Consider the following 20,689-nt stretch of genomic DNA (forward strand, 5'->3'; position numbering starts at 1 on the left):
ATGGTCATGCATTCCTTATGTACCAGCAAGTCATCTTGTTCTTAGGTCATGGATCAGACATACAGCACAAGAGGGAGGAGCCTAAGCTTTGCTATACTGCCTGGAAGTACTGTATGCTTGACAGGGTACTTCCCCATTAGTAAGCAGTACTGCAGCTGTAATCTATTCAGGCATCTATGGTTATGGTAAGTTCTAACACAACTTTACTTTTTCAAAGATTTTCTGTTAGAGTGCCTTACTCACTTGTACTTTTAATTTGTACTGTAAATATGTGACCTTAATTGTGCCTTTTGTTTTATAGATATTTTTCTTAATTATAACCTAGGAAGGCACTCACAGATCTTTCCTTGCCCACAGGTGAATTCAGTGATGGTTCAAACGAAGCTGGGGGGTTGTACCAGGTTCTGGAAATGCCATATGAAGGGGATGAGATGAGTATGATGATTGTCCTTCCAAGGCAGGAGGTGCCATTAGCTACTTTAGAACCGCTTATTAAATCACAGTTGATGGAAGAATGGGCTGCCACTGTAAGGAAGCAAAAGGTTGAAGTTTATTTGCCAAGGTAAGAAATGTGTACCACATGTGATGCTTAATTAAGTACCTGCTGAAGAAGGGAAGAGACTTGTGAAGTCAGAAGTTTGGGGAAAGCAAATGATTGTAACTTAGGGAATGATTCACTTAAGCTGGGATAAAATTTTAATTTCCTAGACATTGTAAAAGCAATTACTAGAAAATGCAAATATGATCTAAACCAACCATAAATGAAGTATTGAATATTGTAAAGATGATGAAGAAAATGGAGATGGGATCGTTTGAAAAGGGAAGGCACCAATCACATAAAATAAACTGAATTTCTGGGAAAAGTACATGCAGAATAATGCTCGGGAGGAAGAGTGAAATTTAAGAGAAGGTAGGACTTGAGCAACTTATATGTTGTAGTGAATGATTATTAAGAAAAAAATGTGTATATGTATCGTACATTAATGAACTAAGTTTACAGTGGTTTGTTTTCTTTTCTATTGATGAAAAGAACACACTGTGAACAAGCACCAACACTTCACTCCGCTCGATGAATAAATAAATGTAAAAAGCTGTTCTTATTCACTTCAATACCAAAACAAAATAAAATTAAGCGCTTTTCGTTTGAGAAATCTCCAAACTTCTTCAGATGTAGAGCAAGAACAAAAACAGTCAGCCCAGCAAAAATCTACTCTATATCATGAAGAGTTAATTGAGGATCACAGCTTTCATTTAAAATTACACTTCACAGTTGCATTGTTTTGCTAACAAGACCAAAATAAACCTAAAAACTTCAAGACTTTACAAACATCATGACACAATAGAAATTATTACTTTTGCCAAGAATAAATATAAATATATGTGCATATGTAATAAAACTAACACCCATCCCTGACCTAATTACTATGCAGTATTATGAAAACATAATCTATACAAAACAAGGTATATAAAAGCATAATATAAAAAATTAATTCATGACTTCATTAAAATCGCTTAATTTTATTATGTTTTGGTATTAAAGTGAATAAGAACAGCTTTTTACATTTATTTCTTCGAGCTGAGTGGAGTGTTGGTGCTTGTTCACAGTGTGTTCTTTTCTTCAGTTTTTCATTTCAGTTCATTTTCTACTTGGAGTATGGCAACAGGCAACTCACACAACACCAGCACCGGTGATGCATTGGTTCAAAGTGAAACAACGGAAACAGGAAATTTAACTCAACTTCTTGAGTTAATGAATACCAGACTAGAGAGTTTAACTGCTAGAGTTGAACAACTCTCACAGTCCAGCAGGGGAGACATGGAAGGTCTTAATGCCACTGGTCTGACCAGAACTTCAGCTGGACATCCAGGGGCTTTTATCCAACCTCAAGTGACACCCAGCCAACGCACAAAAGGAGCAGCAGTGAGTAATGTTCCTTAGATCGATCTGCAAGGGCAGCAGTTTTCGCCCAGACATACCCACTTGGTTCCAGGGCTTATGGGCACACAGGATGTTACAAATTGGCTTAGAGACTAAATTGATTTGGAAGATCAACGGAGGCAAATGGACACTGTGGAGCCGGCCAGTAACCATGCGAGTATTGGTGATAAACTGAAACTGTTTGACGTCAAGTTAGTAAAGAAGCTCCAGTTTTGACAAATGCTTGAAAGATAGCATAGTGCCGAAAGGCTTGAGATACTGGCAGTTTCCAACAGGCTTGATTCCTGGGTCACTGTTTTATAAGGAACTGATTGATTTATTCAACAACCAGGGGCTGGATTTACTTAGGCTTATGTCTAAGCATTACCAGTTGCAAATCAGTACTCTGGCAGGAGAAGGTATGGAACTTGAAAAGGACATCAAGTCGGACACTATTTTTGACAGTTACCGATTTGATTATGATCACATTTTTACCAGCATAGCACAACAGCTGGAAAGGCTCAAGTCCACAAAGATCAAGAAACTTCAAAGGGACTTAAAAGCCTATGCTGAAGCGAAAGCTTTTCCTGAGCCTGCAACCTCCCAGGTCTCTGCAGAAATATATAATAAACATAACCAGAGACCAAGCATGAATCAAAACAGTTACCAGAGACCAAGCATGAATCAAAACAGTTATGTTGATGGACAAGACCAGCAGGAGTCTGAAACTAGTACATTTGGTGAACAACATAACACTCGTAGTGCTAACTTTATAAATACACATTCTGGTTTGGGGAATGTACAAGATACTTTTGATAGAAATGAGAGCAATTTTCACAATAACCAACCACAAAAGTTTCAAAAAAACGTCCAGGGGGGAGGGGGAGAAAATGGAACTCTAATTCAATGCAGTAAAGGAAGGGTGTACAATACATGCAGCAACAAGAGATCTTGGGTTCAGAAGTGGACAACCCAGCAGTGATGGAAGCAGTTCATCAATGTAAGACAATTGTAAATAAGAAAGGTGATTTTAAAGTGTTTAATTACACTGAGTATCCTATTGATGAACAACTAGTGGAACTTTTTGCAAAAGGAATGACATTTGTACCTACGAACAAAAGTAATTTATCTGAATTATTGATTGATTTCAGGTTATTTACTGGAAAATTAAATTTAACAGTCCTATTGGGTAATTCTGCTTATAGTAATCAAGAATTAAGAGTTTCTAGCACTTTAAACCCTCCTGTTAATCCCTTAGTTGGTATGTTTGAATTATGTGAACTTGAACTTCGAAAGTTGGTCTGTCACAGTAAAAAAAATGTTTGTAACCCTATTATTTCTTTCGAAGAAATGCAGTTGTTTTCCAATTTTTGGAGCCTTCCTATTCGCATCATGCAACCGGATAAAGGGGGTACTGGTTGTCATGGACATACTACATTATAACAACAAAATCAATCAGTTATTAGAGAAGAATACTTATGTGGAGGTCAGTTTAAACAAAATGAATATAGCTTATAACAGGATCAAAATGTTTATTAATGATTTATTTATTGATGGTTTAACTGACATTAATCTTAATCATTATTTGTCCATGCCAGCACCCAGGATTCCCTTACTTTTTGGCGTTCCCAAGATCCACAAGGGGACCTCGGATCCACCTATGCGCCCACTCGTGGACGCCAGGCAATCCATTACCTATCCATGTGCTAAAGTAGTGGATTCCATCCTTAAGAAATTTGTCAGCAAGGAGACCCAGATTTGCCGGGATTCATGGTCCTTTTTGGAACAAATTAATGCCTTGGCGTACAAAGAGGAAAATCTCCTAACAGTGGATGTTTGCGATCTCTATTCATCCATCCCCCAGGATATAGGTACAGAATGGGTACTGGAATTTATCAGGTCTAGGGGAGCTACAGAAAATGAGTTGCGTCTTATTGAGGACCTTTTGGGGATCATCTTGAAAAACAATTACATTCTGTTTAATGACAAGTTTTGCCTCCAAAGGATAGGAGTGGCAATGGGGGTCCCCTTGTGGAGCCAGTTTTGCGAATTTGGTTATGGCCTCTTGGGAATCAAATTATGTATTTACTAGTCAATGGATGAAAAACATTGTTTTTATACTAGATTCCTGGACGATATTTTTATGATTATTGATGGTGATATGACCTTGGCTACCAATATCGTTGATTTTTTCAACAGTTCAGTTGAGTTTCTGAGGTTTACAAGGATTATCAGGAATCTTCAGTCCATTACTTGGATGTAGAATTTACAAAAAATATTCAGAAATCAAACTACACTGCAGAGATTTATAGAAAGAGTACTTATTCAAACTCTTTTTTGCATTTCTCTAGTGCACATCCTTTACAACAGAAAAAAAATCTGTTAAGGGACAATTGGTTTGAGCAGCTGGGATGGTTTCTGGTAAAGTTGACTTTCAACAGGAATGTTTAAATCTCAGGAATATGTTCCTTAACCGGGGTTAACCTTCCAAATTTTTGGTTGGTATTATAAATAAGTCCAGTTAAAGACCCAAGGTGTATACAAGCCTATTTTGAGCAACTGTCTTATAAATGAATCATTTAATATAGGCACCTTGAGTCCTCCCCTTACAGATGTGGTCAGTGAACTAGGGGAAGGAAGGAATCCGAACAGGACCTTCTCAATTTCATTTGTTTTTACATACAGCCCTGAGGCTGAGGAGAATTAGGTCAATAGTTAAAAAATACTGGCATCTCTTCTCAGTGGATAAAGGAGATCTCTGCTAAATTGGGGGCATCTCCGACTATTACATATAGGAAGGGACAGAACCTAAAGAAGTTGATGGAAACTCCCATAAAACCATCCAATAGGCACGTAGGAATGTATAGATGTGATGCATGCAGATATTATATTTATATTGAAACAGGTGAAAAATTTCAAGTAAGGAACTACAATTTTTATACTAAGGGCAAGTTCAATTGTAATTCCAGTTCAGTGGTATACCTTGCACAGTGCAATGCCTGTCCGGCTTTCTATGTCGGTAAAACCGATCATAGATTGCGTGACAGGATTTACGAGCACATCTATGCTATTGGTAAACAAAAAATGGATAATGCTCTAGCTAGGCACTGTAAAGATAACCACGGCCATGGTTTTAAATTTAGAGTCATAACACAGGTAGCTGCACATGAGAATGTGAGGTATTTAGATAGTAACATTGTTAAGTTACACCTCGAAGAACATGAATTGAAATGGCAGTTGTTACTAAACTCCTGTGCCCCCCCAGGTATCAATGAAATTTATTCTTTAGCAAGTATATTAAAATTAAAAAGCTTGCTTAGGTAAAAATGTTTTAGGTAATTTCCTAGGTATTTTTACATGCTATTTGCTTGGATGGTTGGTTATTTGTTTTATTTTATTGACAAAGTATTAATATGATTATAATGAAGTCATGAATTAATTTTTTATATTATGCTTTTATATACCTTGTTTTGTATAGATTGTTTTCATAATACTGCATAGTAATTAGGTCAGGGATGGGTGTTAGTTTTATTACATATGCACATATATTTATATTTATTCTTAGCGAAAGTAATAATTTCTATTGTGTCATGATGTTTGTAAAGTCTTCAAGTTTTTAGGTTCATTTTGGTCTTGTTAGCAAAACAATGCAATTGTGAAGTGTAATTTTAAATGAGTGCTGTGAGCCACTTGCCGGCAATTAATCAATTAACTCTTCACGATATAGAGTGGATTTTTGCTGGGCTGACTGTTTTTGTTCTTGCTCTACAAAAAGCACTTAATTTTATTTTGTTTTGGTATTAAAGTGACTAAGAACAGCACTAAGAACAGCTTTTTACATTTATTTCTTCATCGAGCGGAATGAAGTGTTGGTGTTTCACAGTGTGTTCTTTTCTTCAGTTTTTAGTTTGTCAGTTCTTTTCTATTGATGTTTATACCCATATCATTGTCCAAACTGTGAAGTTAGTAAAGGTATTTAAAAAATTCTTCCAAGTAGCAGCTCTGGATCCTGAGAAGTTATTTTATTTTACTGTGAGAAGTCTAGAAGCAGCTACCATTGCAAGATCTTAAATCCAGCTAGGCACTGGTTATGTTGTGACAGCTTTTCTGTGCAACACAGTGCAGCAGACAATTCTTCTGATATGTGCCTTCTTAAATGCACAAGGGATCACCCACTACACCTCCTTTGATTCCTCCACCAGCTAGGTCATGTTTTTTCATTTAGGTCCAACTCCTGATCCTTTAAAAACTTGTAGCAGTGTATAGTACTATACTGACATTCAGCAACTGGAGGCGCAGTCAGATTATCCACTTTCTCTGTTTTGCTACAGTGTGAGGTGTAAGCATCAGTGTACTAAACAAAGCCCCGATCTTTAGAGTTTTCTTTCCTCACACAGGTTTGATACTGTGGTTGTCAGTAACAGTAGGCTCAAACCCAGTATCTTGTGTACAAATAGTACTACTGTTCACCACTTTTGGACAGAAAATGTTACCGGGATAGTAGGAAGGTACTCATCACAAAAGGGCTACATTGTCTTGTAGACTCCTTGCTCAATAAGATCAGCAAAGATCACTGTGTGCACCTGCTATAACCAAACCACCTCAGACTTACAATTGGAGGATTTTACTTGCCCCTACCCATTAGTACTGAACAAACTGTTGAATCTGTAACTAGCCATATCAAATCCCATTACTGCATCTTACTGAGCTTCTGTATGATTTGCTTGTCTACTTAACACCCAGCAATCATTCAGTATCTGTCTCTTGAGGTACTCAGTCCATAAGTAGTCAAGTCTTTCACAAGACATAAACCCATAAAAAAGCTGCTTTGCACTATGTTATCATTTGTGTTCCATCCATACTGTGATCCAGCCAGTTTCTCAGTAACACTAAGCAACTTTTTATCTTGTTTTATGTATCTTTGTTGCAAAGGTGGCTACATTTCCTGGATTTTTCTCTCCTGTAGTCACATCCAGTATTATCCCTAATTAGCTACATCTTGTTACATGTCCGTGCTCAGCAGTGGCAGAGCAATGAAAGCACTTCTGTATAGTCTTCCAAGATTGCTCCTGTTTACTAGCCCGACTGTGAGTTCAGTATCAACCTGCGCCTTAGTTCATCCTGCAAATAATATGCTTTCTTAAGCCGCACAGCAGTGCGTGGGCCATTAACATAGCTGCCGGTTTCTAGGGAGGCTGGCAATCGTGCACTGTTCTTTAAACTAACTGTACAGTTTGGTATAGCAAAGTTAAATCTGCCCTTTCAGGGGAAGTTCTTCAAAATCTCAAACTTCTGGTGAGAAATAAGTTTTCTTAATGGCCACTCAAGAGCTTTCATCTCCATTCCGTTATTTTCTAACATTTCAGCAATTTGTTATTTTGTTCAGTTTACCAAGACTTATTTCCATGTACCTTTTCACTACTAATCTGTTCACAAGCACTTTTTTTAACATACTTTTACATTTTTTTCTGTCTTCTGTCTACAGCTCCTTACCTCCTTTCTTTCCTCCTTAAACTAAGCAATCTGTATAATAACAGCAAACTCCTCAATTCCATTATTTCACTTTAACTAAATGCTAAATTTTTATACCAAAAATTCTTCACTGTCCGTACTATTAGCCTATATTTGATCCTGTTGACTCCTCAAGCAAGTTTCTCAGTTTGAAAACATTCAGTGTTCTTCACTGTGGGAGTGTCCCATCTCATCTAAGGTAGTTTGGGTAACCACAGAGAAATCGAAAGCAGTTCACAGAAACCACTTTTGTCAACAGTAGAGGTTGCTGTTTTTCTGTTTTGAGTTGTTTGCATTCACAGAAACTACCTGCAATGAATCGACATGAACCCCCTTCATTAGATCACTGCTGCATTAACCTTTACAGTATGGGACATATCCTGCCAAGGACACCACACGTCCAGCCAGTCAGAAAATCTTCAAGTTTCTTCCTTGTGTGCCATATATCCTCACTTAACAAGAGAGGTCATGTTTGGATAAGAGGAACATACAGAATTGTCAAAACTCAAAACTTTCCTGCCATTGGTATGCTCATGCAGGCTGTCAACTTTGCATTTCAAAGTACCATCCATCAGCTTCAGCTACTTAGACTTTAGTCAGATAAGTACCTTGTTTTGGACTCTTCCTTTTTGTCTAAAGACTTCTGTAGAATCATTGCTTATGTCTGCCAGAAAGGGCAAATGTAGTTGCAGTCAGCAAATTCTATATAAATTCTCTTATTTTGGTTATGCCTTTTGTCTAGGTAAAGGACACAATGTTGGATCATGTCTTATTTCCCCTTCCTTCCCCCAAAAAACAGGAGTAGACTAAATACCCTGTGTGCGTCTCTTGAAAACAGATGTTTGAGGGACCTGGCACATCTACCACTTTGACTAATTCCCCATAGGTGGACCCCCCCCCCCCACACCTCCATCCCAAGCTCAAGGAAAAGCATTTGTTGAGAAAGAATTGTAGAATTCATACATCCACCTCTCTCATGTGGTCTATGGCCAACAGTTCTGCTGAAGCACTTATACAGCTCTTGGACTGTACGTGTTTTTCTGGCATGACCCCTTAGGAGGATGCTTATGGCCCAAGACCTTGCATATCCAAACAGACCACAAATCTGACATTGTCAACCAGGAAGGAAAAAAAACATGCATTATGCTGTCTGAGAGTGAAGGGAGGTATACATCAGGCCGTGTTGAGGGAAGACTTCAGTGGGTCGCAAGTGAATTTTTAGTCTATGGCTTCTACACCAAAGACCATACACCTGGGCATTCCTAAAAAGCATTTTCAGTCTATGGCTTTTTCTTCTTCTCGTACCTCTTTTTCTCAAAAGGCCTTCTTCCTTCTGTTTCACTCCTGTCGAGAGGAAGTATGTTCCTCCTTCTGAAGAAGACATTTTCAGTCTTACCATGAAGGATTAGATTGTTTCACAGATTGCTTCTACAGTTTTTGAATCTAACCAAGAGGATACCCTTTCTTCATATTCCCAAAATGAGGACATTTTATTTGGTACTACATTCCCAAAAATTAAAGATTTTTTTTTCAAATAGGAAGTTAGCGGTGTCTGATTCCCAAAACGGGTAGTATTACGAACTCCTCAGTGTTGACTCCCCTAAACCTGTGGCTATTCCTCCCGTCTTAAGGGCTTTAAGGATAGCTTCTTCACTGCATCACCACCAGATGTTCATTATTCACACTGTCTCAGTAGCATACGGGTTCTCTGCCTGTACACAAACCTACACCGGAATCTTTCAGAACTCATTATCCCCTCCGCTGACTCTCTGTAATAGGGGATTGGCTAAGCCCCCTTACACCAGGGGAAGCCTTACTCTTGTCACTGAAAATCAGTTATTCAGTCTTTTGTTGGACTAGCACAGTTGAACCGCCTCAGCAACCTGCATTGCTGGATTACAGCTTCCAGACTAAGACAAGATCCCTTTAGGAACTTCCCTTCCTCTTTATTATTATTACACACTTTTGTATGATTTATTTCTATTTTTTTAAAAAATGTTATGTATGTGTGATATTATATATGTGTGTATATATATATATATATATATATATATATATATATATGTGTATATATATATATATATATATATATATATATATATATATATGTATGTATAAATGTGTGTGTGCTTTTATTTTAATACTGTTGCTATTTAAAGGACCACTATGGGCAAATGATGAAGAAAACGTACATTTTTTTATCTTGCCATGATTTACTACACCTCCCAAAGCTGCCTGCAGCAAAATAAGTACTCATTCTTAATTTTATTTTGTTTTTACTCTTGTCTGCCCTCATGGGGGCAGACATCGTGATTCCTTTGGAAAGCTAAATTTGTCCCATAATGCACAGACTGAGAACAAATAGCCCTACCATTTGTTGTCAGACTAGACTTCCATTCATTTACAATGGAACCCTTGAAAAAAACTGCCAAGTTTGCGAGTCTGCAGCTCATGTGTCATTGACTGGTATGCGCTGAGTTTTACAAATGTTCCTACTGATGTACTACACATTCTCTGAAAGAAACTTGCAAAAGTGTCAACAAATTAAGACTTTTCACAAGGAGCAGTTTTGCAAGTTTCAGTTCCTGGCCAGGTTACTCCTCCCATCTCCCCTCCTTCAGTGGGCTACAGTCTCACATTTCCAGCTTTATTAGATTCAACTATTTTGTCAGCATTGCATGACAATAGACATACAAAAAAAAATCACAGTCTGGTGTGCCACTAAATCTGTTCCCTTGTATGTCTCTATGCCTCTTTACTTCTGAATAGCATTTCCCAGGAATAAAAAAAAAAAAAAAAGCAAACGCATCAGTCCAGAGTTTAGGCCAGTCTATCAATTTAAAATGTGCACAGTAAAATATACAACTTATAATGCATTTTGGTTGCTGACATGGTTATCTTTACATAGTTATTCTCTTGTAGTATAACCTGAACTTATGGTATTTAATGATAAATTTTACAACAGTTCTCAGTTTCTTAACAATGACCTCCCAAGCCTCTCTGACCTAGTAATTTTTCTTACTATTGCTTTATCTAGTTTGCCTTAGTTGTATACCTGTAGCATGTCTCTCATCCTCTCAGCAACAGACTCCTGGAGAAAACTTCCAAAGCAGATACTTGTATTGAAAGAGTAGCAGCAGCTGTAGCAGTGAAACTACACTCCAAAACAATGCCCTCAAACCTAGTACTGACAAACACAGGGGAATGAATGTATGTCTGAATCAAGCAGTAATGAAATTGCTAGGGATTTCACTGAGCACAATTTTACTCTTAATCTCTCCATTTCATAATCATGACATTTGCAGCACACTTACAAAGGCACACCTCCACCTTCCACAAACAGTTACCCACACTCACACAACATACCAGTCAAATTTAAGGCTTTTCCCACCTCTCTGTAAAACACTGCTGTAATGGCTTTGGAAAACAAATGAAAATGATTGATGGGTGTTGGTTCAAGACTCCATCCATATCTCTCAACAGTACAGATTTTTGCAGAAAGTCCATATTTTTTGTCTGTTTTTCATAAAATTGCAGTTTTCTGTCAAATCACTGGCAAATCATTGAACACTGAAGTCAGAAAGTTGACAGGCATTTCATTTTCAGACTTCATATCCTTAAGAAAATTCACTCTAATGCAAAGCCTGTTTATCAACTTTCTAAGTTTGTAAGTGCAATATTTATAAATTGTCCCATTTTTAGGCCTTTGTCCCCTATTATTTATGGCCTTGTCCAGATTTCTTGTTCTATAATGTTGAGAGTTATGCTGCCTACTAGAGCCAGTCCACTGCACTTGCACAAGTGTCCCCCTCAGCAGGGCAGCAAGCAGGTATCCGTGCAGATTTGCTTTATATAGTTCTTTTACACCACACACACACACACACACACACACACACACACACACACACACACACACACACAGTCTTGCCCATGTTATTTCTTTTCCTTGGTTTCATTTCTCTTACTTGTAATGTTGATTTGACTCATTTTTTCTCCTGCCTCCCATATCTACCCTAATTACTTCTAACAAATACTTTTTCTCACTCTTTCTCCTCTTCCCCTTCTCCTCCTCTTTATCCACTGTTTGAACTTTTCCACTCTGACAGTTGCTTTATGGGTAAATAATGAACTGTCACCCTTATATCAGCACATTTCAATGCTACATAATGTTGTATTTAGTCTCGTCACACATTTGGTGTTAAGTAGAAGTACATTGTCATCCCCTTTGGTAAAAACTCTGTACCCATGAACTACAACATAGGCAGCAGTATACTTAACACCAAAAGTGTGATAAGGGCCCTTGGGACACAGGTGGACAGTATTCTCTCCTTTGATAATCACATTGCCACAGTAGTCAGGAAATCCTTCTACGTGGTACACCTTATCACAAAAGGCTTCTCATCCAGAAAAAAGAGGTCATTGTTCCCCTCTACTCATCACTCATTAGACCCATTATAGAGTACAATGCCCCTTTTGGTATGTACCTCACAAGACATCTGCAACAACTGGAAAGGCCACAGAAATACCTCACAAAGAGGATTACCGGCCTCAAACAGATGCCCTACACAGACGGTCTCAAAAAACTCCAGCTTTACTCAATCGCATATCGCCTACTCACAGGTGATCCACTGCCTAACATACAAAGCTATGCCAAACCCAGAGCTGTTGGACATGTTCCACTTAAAGAAATCCCAATACTTCCGAACTACATGCTCTAGGGACCTAAACCTTGTCACCACAATAAACAGAACATGCCAGAGGGATAGATTCCTGTCCCAGAGACTTCCCATACTCTGGAATAAACTACCTATCTATCAAACAAAGCTCTTCATTAGCACTCTTCAAGAAAAATCTTGATGATTGGATGGGGAATAGGAAATTCACCCCGGGAGTCACCTCTGTGGCTCTGCTTGACAGTGGCACAGGAAAATAATTTTCTTGGGTGGTAAAAGCCAGGGTACCTTTTTGGCTGGGCTTGTATAGTCCCCAGGGCCGATAGCCTAGTACCTATCTATGAACCTATACATTCCATGGCCTTGCAGACCAAGCTCATCAGGCTAATAGGACGATAGTTCCCGGGATCAGTGGTGGCTCCCCTTTTGTGGAGCGGGATAACTGTTGTGCGCCATTCAGTGGGCACAAAGCCTGATGTGAGGCTATGATTGAACATGGTGCTTAGGTGGGGAGCCAGTTCTGAAGTTCATGTAAAACGCAGCCTGGAATGTTGTCCAGTCCCCCATGTTTTTGGTTTAAGAGGGTAGCTTTTACCTGTGTAGTTGTGATTACAGGGACTCTGCATTCTTCCTGTATAGATATGGGCCATTAAGGGTGTGAGAGGGTGGTAAAGTTAGCACTGAACTTATCTGCCAGAATATTGGCAATATCAGTTGGTTCTGTAATTTTCATACAGTTTTACTGCAACTCTGAGCAGGTCTGGGTGTTACCATTGAGATACTTGACATAGGTATAGAATGCTTTGTGGTCGTCCTTAGAATCAGTGGCGATTTTTATTTTCATAGCTAGCTTTGGATGCTCTTATAAGGGATCTCAGCGTCTTACTGAGGCCGACCAGGGAGCTCCACCACTCATGGAATTTTACTCTCTTTTGCAACAGTTACTTCCTTTTGTTGTACAGTTTGTTTATGGCAGGGGACCACCAGTTTGGCTTCCTTTTTTTGGAGGGTAGCTTCTTGGTTCTGTTTGGGATAGCACAATCCATGCACCCATGTAAGTGCTTAGAGTGCATTTGTGTAGGATTCAGCAGTCGTAACTGTTTTGGCCGTCTGCGTGGGTGTCATGAAGTTCGCCACGTCTGTCTTAAGAAGCATGAAGTTGGCTGTGGAGAAATTTTTTACCATGGTTTCCTTAATGGGGGGTGGGGGCGGGATGTGGATATCTAGGGTGATTAGCTTATGGTCGGATTGGACCAATAAGGAGTTGACTTCGGGTGTGGAACACTGGTCATTCATGTTGGTAATGACTAGGTCTAGGATATTGTTGCCCTTGGTGGGGGTGTGGATAAGTTGATCCAGGGCACTGGAATTTATGAATTCCAGAAAGCGTTGAGCGAATGAGTTGGTACATGAGTAGTTTTCCCAGTTAATGGTGGGGTAGTTGAAATCGCCCATTATTAGGGTGTTTGAACCCTAATATTTTCCAGTATATCAAGAAAAGAGGAGTGGGACATGATGGGGGATCTGTAGCAAGGTACAATTTGGTTTGCAGTTTTGCCCAGAGTTAGTTGCACTTGGATAACCTCGGATGCATTATGCTGAGCAACTAGCCTGGAGGTGTGGATATCCTTAATGAATATGGGCACACCTCCGCCTTTTGTGTTCCGGTCCAGGTTACGTGGCCGAAAGTGTGGTATGAGTTGTAGCCTGGTAGTGCAGGGGTGCTCTTTGGAGTCTTTAACCAGGTCTCCGTCACTGCACAGGTATCGATGTTCTCCATTTTAAGGGAGTGCCTTGAGTGAGTGCATTTTGAGATTTAGACTTCTAGCATTGAGTAGCATTACCCTCAGTTTTTGCTTGCCTGTTCCTGTTACATTTGAAACTTGTCTAAAAAAGGCACTATAGGGACGGCAAGAGCCTTAGCCAGTATCTGGAATCCCATGGTCGACAGGTGCAACAGTCTCTGGCAAAGCATCATGGTCTATCGACCATGTCATCCCAGGCAGACAGATACTGGATCCCCTTAGAATGACACCAGAAGCTTAGCCAATTGTTGAAGTCAATCATTTTGTCCTTGTACTGTGGTATCATTCTGGGCGATGGCAGAATGCTACTCAGGGCTAGGGTCATACCTCCCTGGGCTACAAGATCGGAGAGCTCTTCCATGTCTCTTTACATGTAGTCCAGGGAGGTACGTCTCAGGGTCGTTCACACCAACATGGATAATGACAGAGTCATGTTTGTACTTGTGGAGTGACCTGAGTGCATGGGTTATGTGGCAGATCCTGGCACCTGACAGGCAGCTGACAGTAACCTTCTCCTTGTTTAGCCTGGTAAGTGGGACATCAGTGTGCCTGACCTATGACTAGTGTGTTGGGTATGTTGTTTTGCCTAATATATTATATATGTTCTATATATATATATATATATATATATATATATATATATATATATATATATATATATATATATATATATATATATATCTCTAATATATATATATATATATATATATATATATATATATGTGTGTGTCTAATATCTGAATAAGTGAGTGGGATTTTCATGACAGCATCAAGGAAACATTTTCCTTCCTTCTGTGTTTTTTTTCTTAAGTTTTGGATTTTTCTTGGTATATTGATTGATTTTCTTAGTATATTTTATTTTTTATTTATTTTCCATTTGTTAACCAGGTTAGTCCGACTGGATACAAGATGATCGTTTTCAGCGGATGCTGGGGGAGAAAAGTTCCAGATACATAGTAAACAATTATAAAAAAATAAATACAAATAAAATTATACAAACATGGCTATTTTGTACAAAGAGCATAGAAAATATAAAAGGAGTAAAATCAGAGTTTTACAATTGATGCAGCATACACAGTGGGTTAGAATATTGAGAAACAATTAAACGAGATAATATACAACAAATATACAACTGCTTGAACATAAATTCAAAAAGAAGTTTCCATAGACAAACAGGGTCATAAACTAGAAATCATAACTATATTGATATGATTTATATTGCATTTATCTTGTTTTAATGATGGTATGTGTGTATTATTGTACGTGTCATATGTGCACACATTTGTATTAATCTATGTATTTACAGTATATTGACAGTGCTGGGTCACATCAGAGGCTTGGGAGGTCATTAAGAAACCGAAGTGTTGTAAAGCTTGGCATTGAATACCATAAGTTCAGGTTATGCTATAAGAGAACTATGTAAAGATAACCATGTCAGCAGCCAGAATGCATTATAAACTGAATGTTTTACTGTGCACAATAAGAAATGGATAGATTGGCCCAAAGTATGGACTGATGTGTGCTTTTTTTTTTTTTTATTCCTGGGGAAATGCTATTCAGAAGTGAAGAGACATATAAGGGTACATTTTTAGTGGCACACCAGGCTGTGATTTTTTTTATGTCTATTGTCATGCAAAGCTGACAAAATAGTTGAATTGTCGCCTCACAGTAAGATGTTGTCCTGTTCGATTCTCAGCTAAAGCGTTTTCTGTGTGGAGACGTGCGTGAATGGGCGTACCTTCGTTGAAGGTTGTGCGTTAGGGCTGGCAACTCTGTATGTAAAAATCTACTGCCAATCATTAGTGGACTGGAGTTCCACTGTGGCAACCCCTAACCGGGAAAAGCCGAAAGATTCAACAACCCAAGCTGGAAATGTGAGACTGTAGCCCACTGAAGGAGTAACTTGGCCAGGAATTGAAACTTTTCCAAACTGCTCCTTGTAAAAAGTCTTTTTTATCTCAGTAATTTGTTGACACTTTTGCAAGTTTCTTTCAGAGACTGTGTAGTACATCAATAGGAACAACATTTGTAAAACTCTGCACGTACCAGTCAATGACACATGAGCTGCAGACACTCAAACTTGGCATTTTTTTTCAGGTGGTCCATTCTAAGTGAATGGAAGTCTAGTCTGACAACAAATGGTAGGGCTATTTGTTCTCACAGTCTGTGCATTGAGACAGATTTAGCTTTCCAAGGGAATCACAATATCTGCCCCCATGAGGACAGACAAGTAAAAAAAAATAAAATTAGGAATGAGCACTTATTTTGCTGCAGGCAGGTTTAGGAAGTGCAGTAAATCATGGCAAGATAAAAAAAATGTTTTTTTCATTGTTTGCCCGTAGTGGTCCTTTACGACTGCTGTTAACTCCTCTGGGAATTCAAACTTACTGTGTTTGTATGCGTAGTACTGCTTTTTATGTAGGTTACAGGGCTTTTCTAAAATATTTTATGCCTTGTTTATTAAACTGATGCTCTTTTGTTTCTGTTGTGTATCTGCTTTATTTTGAAGCTCTGTCAGGAAAATATTGCCTTTTTCACTTCTTTATGATGATTACTAATGATTTGACACTGCTATTGCTGTTTTTTATTGTTAAATTGGTTTACTGCATATTGCTTTATATACATTTTCTGTTGAGATTTGTTTTTCCATTTCTGCCAAGGGAATCTCTAAGTAAATGCTTGTATATGCATGTTTAAAAAGAATTCTCTTTGATTTTAAGGGTGCATATTTGATTTTTGTTAGTATTTGGACAAGTACATTTTACTTAGTATTTTGACTGTGTGCATTGTTGTTTACTACACCTTGCAGATTGTGAACAAGACTCTCAGAGCACAGTTTAAAATGTTTCTGCTATCTTTATTTTATGCAGCTTAGCCCTATTTGCTGTGTGGAAAAACATTGGGCAGGATTCACGAAGCCTCTGTGTAAGAGTTACAAGGCTTACACGGAGGCTGCAGTTAAACGGTGTGACGTCAGCATGTCATGCATATGCATGAGGGCATGCTGAATCACACCTAAGGCTAACACGGTCCGTGGTAGACAGTAGGGGCGTGTCCGTAGGCCGAGCCCTGCAAACGGACACGCCCCCAGAAGAGTAAAAGTCCCGAAAGTAAACCCCCACAACAGAGCCAGTGTAAATGTGAATAAACACAGCACATGCCACCACAGACTACGAACATAAAATGTAGAAATGAACATCTTATTTTTTTTTAAATTGTAAAGATGTTTGCCCGTGAGTGCGCTCGTTTGCACGGGCGTGCCCGTAGCTTAGCCACAGTTAGCAGTCAGTGAAAAAGAATATAAGAACTAAATATGCAAAGTAAGCCAAGAAGCAATAGCATAGCGGTAGAGACATCGGCTGAAGAGCAGGCAATCATGGTTCGAGCCCCCACAACATCAATTTTTATTTTTAGTGAAATAAGCACGAAACAAGTCCCTGACATATATGTACACATATAAAATTATATTTTATGTAAAAGGTAATGAAATGGGCCATGTATTTTGAAGAAATGTGAGATAATAAAAAAAAAAAAAAAAAAAAAGTCAGATGTGCCTATAGCTGAGCTACAGTCTAACAAATTGAGTACATCTGCCTGTAGGTGAGCAGTGTTTTAACAGGTATAAAATGAGTGCCCGTAGGTGAGCAGTGGTTTAACAGGTGTAAAATGAGTGCCCAGGGTTGAGCAGCATTTTAACACGCTGAAACTGTGTGCCCATAGCTGAGCTGAGTGTAATATGCGTGCTGACAGCCAAATGATGCGTAAACCAGCGTAACCCGTTTTCGCGGAGCTGCGCGCCGCGCCAACAAGCTAACCAACGGGCAACGTTGAGCAAGCTGTATCAAAACTGCCTTTACACAGACACACCTCCTAGCCTGTGTAGACAGTCATAAAATATAAAAAGTAATGGCCAGGTTCGAACCCAGGATACCATGCACCATAGTCAAGGTACTGAACCACTAAGCCGTGACAGTTGCACTTAGAAATGCAGTAATAGCATATATATATATAGGAATGAATAGAAAGAGGAGCATGACAGAGCAGGTTTTGTGAAGCTGATACAATTCCAAAATGGCCAATCACAGATAAGTGCAGGAAAAATGGCATATATAAGCCCCATAGGCGGGAATACACAGCATAACCGATTGTAGAACCGACTTGCAGCCAGAATGTCAGGTGTAGGTGAGGGTAGTTGCTTCTGAGCATAGAGGTGGGGCGTTGAGGAGTCCAAATATATGGTTTGGCTCCTTGTCCACAATCATGAGGCCCAACTCGTGCAGGGCCAGGTCCTGTGGGGAGCATATAGGGCTAAGGCGTGGGACCGGTTGGCTCATGATCTCACCAGTGCCACAGGGATACCAAGGACTGGTGAGCAGGTCCATCACCACCATGTGGACCTGAAGAGACGGAAGCAGGACCAACTGAACCGTTGGATCCAGGAGGCCTGGCAAATGCCCAACGCCCCACTACTGAGTAAGTTGCATGTAATTATTTATGTACGAAATTAACCTAGCTGATATTATGGAGATGTGTATTCCAATATTACTGTATTTATATTACAGCTGCAGGTGTCCGTTCTGCGAACCGTAGAGACTATGGTGATAGGCTGGCACGGTTGCGCCACCAGGCAGGTCAGTAATTCTCTCCCTGTAACTGTAAATAAATATATACGTATGACAGTTGGCAAAAGAGTGCAGTGTAGTCACTAATTAATAAAATGTGCAAGTAACAGTGTAAGAGGGTTTGCAAGTATTGCTTGATTACAAAAGTGTGATGCAGCCTGTAATCCAAACATAAAAATTAAACAAGTCTGAAATAAAGATGTCCCACCTGTAATATGATAATACATAACCTGCAGCAGGCTGAAAAGTACAGCTGCCGAAGCCGAGTAAAACACATGTGTGAAATATATCCCTGTTGAAATACAGAAACATGACAGAAGTGAGACTGTTGGAAAGGATTGTTATAACTACAGGTAAAACATGTCAAGCCTAGAATTAAGTACCATCCTGAATTGTAAAAATAAAACAAGTGAGAGAGTGTGAGAAAGAGTTATGAATCCACCAATAAAGTAGTAGTAACTCCTGAATAAAGTATACTGCAGTCAGTACAGAATGAAATGAATGTGACAGGCAGAACCAAACAGTAACTTGTGTTGAAAACGGTACCGCAGCTGGAATGTGTGTCCCAAAATCTGGATATGTTGCTCTCAGTCTGCAGTATGCAGATAGTATGGTTGTCTGAAATACCAAACATCCACAGTTGTCTACAGCTATATAAAGCAAATGTAGCAGGATGATGTAGCTGAACAGAGCCAGATATGAATGTGTATGAATAAAAATGAAAATGTATATTGATGTAGCAGTAACATTCCTATCACCAACCTGAAGTAGTTATCACATAGGAAACTGTAGGCAGAACTGTAGTGTGTATATATCTGCAGCTATTAGAAATGTACAGCATATGTATTGGTATTTGAAGTTAAATTTTCTTCACCCTACCCTATAACCACATATAATCCATTCCACGTGAAATTGTTATGTGCAATCACAATTAACACCCCTGGACATTTGTCCTGTTGGTTCATACATATTTGCATGTACGTTGACGCATCTGCCCTGTTCATACATCCAAACCTGATGGCCTGTTGCCATCAATCAACCCTGCATGTTGTTGGACTGTGTATTGCTGTTCAAATTATGCATGCGTTATGCTTGCTGTTCAATGGTTTGAATATGTGGGTGTTTGGTTAATGGGAATACTAATGCATGCTGTTACAACTAATTGTGAATGGTATTGTACGTTACTAACCCAAACTGTCATAACATAATGCAAAACATAGGACGACAGGGAAGGCGGGTTCCAGCGGACCCACCTCTCCCTCCTCAGCTGGCGAGTGCACCTGGCAGTAGTGCCCAGGCCGGACCCTCCTCCGGTGGCCCTGTGCCATCTGCGGGTGGAAGCGCTGCAGGGGTTGGGGCTCGTCCCCCCTCTGCAAGTGTGGCCGGAGGAGAACATCCACTCACCCTCCGTAATGTCCGGACTGTGGTGCGTAGGGAGATCCGGGATGCTGTTCTTGGGCCCCTACGCCAGCTTGAGGCACGGGTGGCACAACTAACGGGCGTGCCTGCTGCCCGGCCTACACAGCCCCCAGCACAGCCTCGTCCTGTGCAGTGAAGGCACAGTGGCAACTGCCCATGGGTGGGGATATCAGTTCCACTGTTGCCATCTGTGGGCTCATGGGCTCTAGATATCCAAACATCCGTCCCCGTCAATTGTGTAACCCCCCCCACATGTGCCATACACCACCCCTGTATGCTTCTTGTTTGTCTTGTCTGTTAACTTACCCAACCTACCTCCCCAGCTATACCAACTTCCTGTACCTGACATACCACTCTCACCTGAAAAAAAAAAAAAAGGGCACTCTGTACCTACAAAAAAATTACGCCCCATACATAGCTGCCCATTTCACACACATGTCTACTGGACATGGAAACTGTCAATTACAATTGGCTGTACAAGTAGTATTGTTGTCCTTGCACCTCTCTCAGGGGTGGAAGGTTTCAAATGTCACACCAAATTACAAACATATGCACAGCTGTTGCTGATGAAGAAATGGGCAGCTATGGGCCTTACCTACATCCCTCCTGCAAAACCAAGCTTGTTTCCCTACTGTCTTACCCTCTTTGTGACCCCTTTTTCACCACTTTCCTGTCTCCCCATTTTCATTTCTTTCAAAGAAATTAGCGCGGGTGTGTGCAAGAGTAAGCAGTTGTAAGTGG

General features: G+C 39.6%; 1 protein-coding gene across 1 annotated transcript in view; it reads left to right on the forward strand.

The window, feature by feature from the left end:
- SERPINI1 (serpin family I member 1) overlaps positions 1 to 20,689 on the forward strand; it is a 645,085-nt gene that overhangs the window by 203,004 nt on the left and 421,392 nt on the right. The window contains exon 4 of the mRNA XM_044070737.1: positions 358 to 562. Within this exon, the coding sequence (XP_043926672.1) occupies positions 358 to 562 (205 nt within the window). The remainder of the gene's footprint in view (positions 1 to 357; positions 563 to 20,689) is intronic.

The sequence above is a fragment of the Protopterus annectens genome, chromosome 4.part1 (genome assembly GCF_019279795.1).
Source record: "Protopterus annectens isolate FY-2018-M chromosome 4.part1, PAN1.0, whole genome shotgun sequence".
NCBI classification, from domain to species: domain Eukaryota; kingdom Metazoa; phylum Chordata; order Ceratodontiformes; family Protopteridae; genus Protopterus; species Protopterus annectens.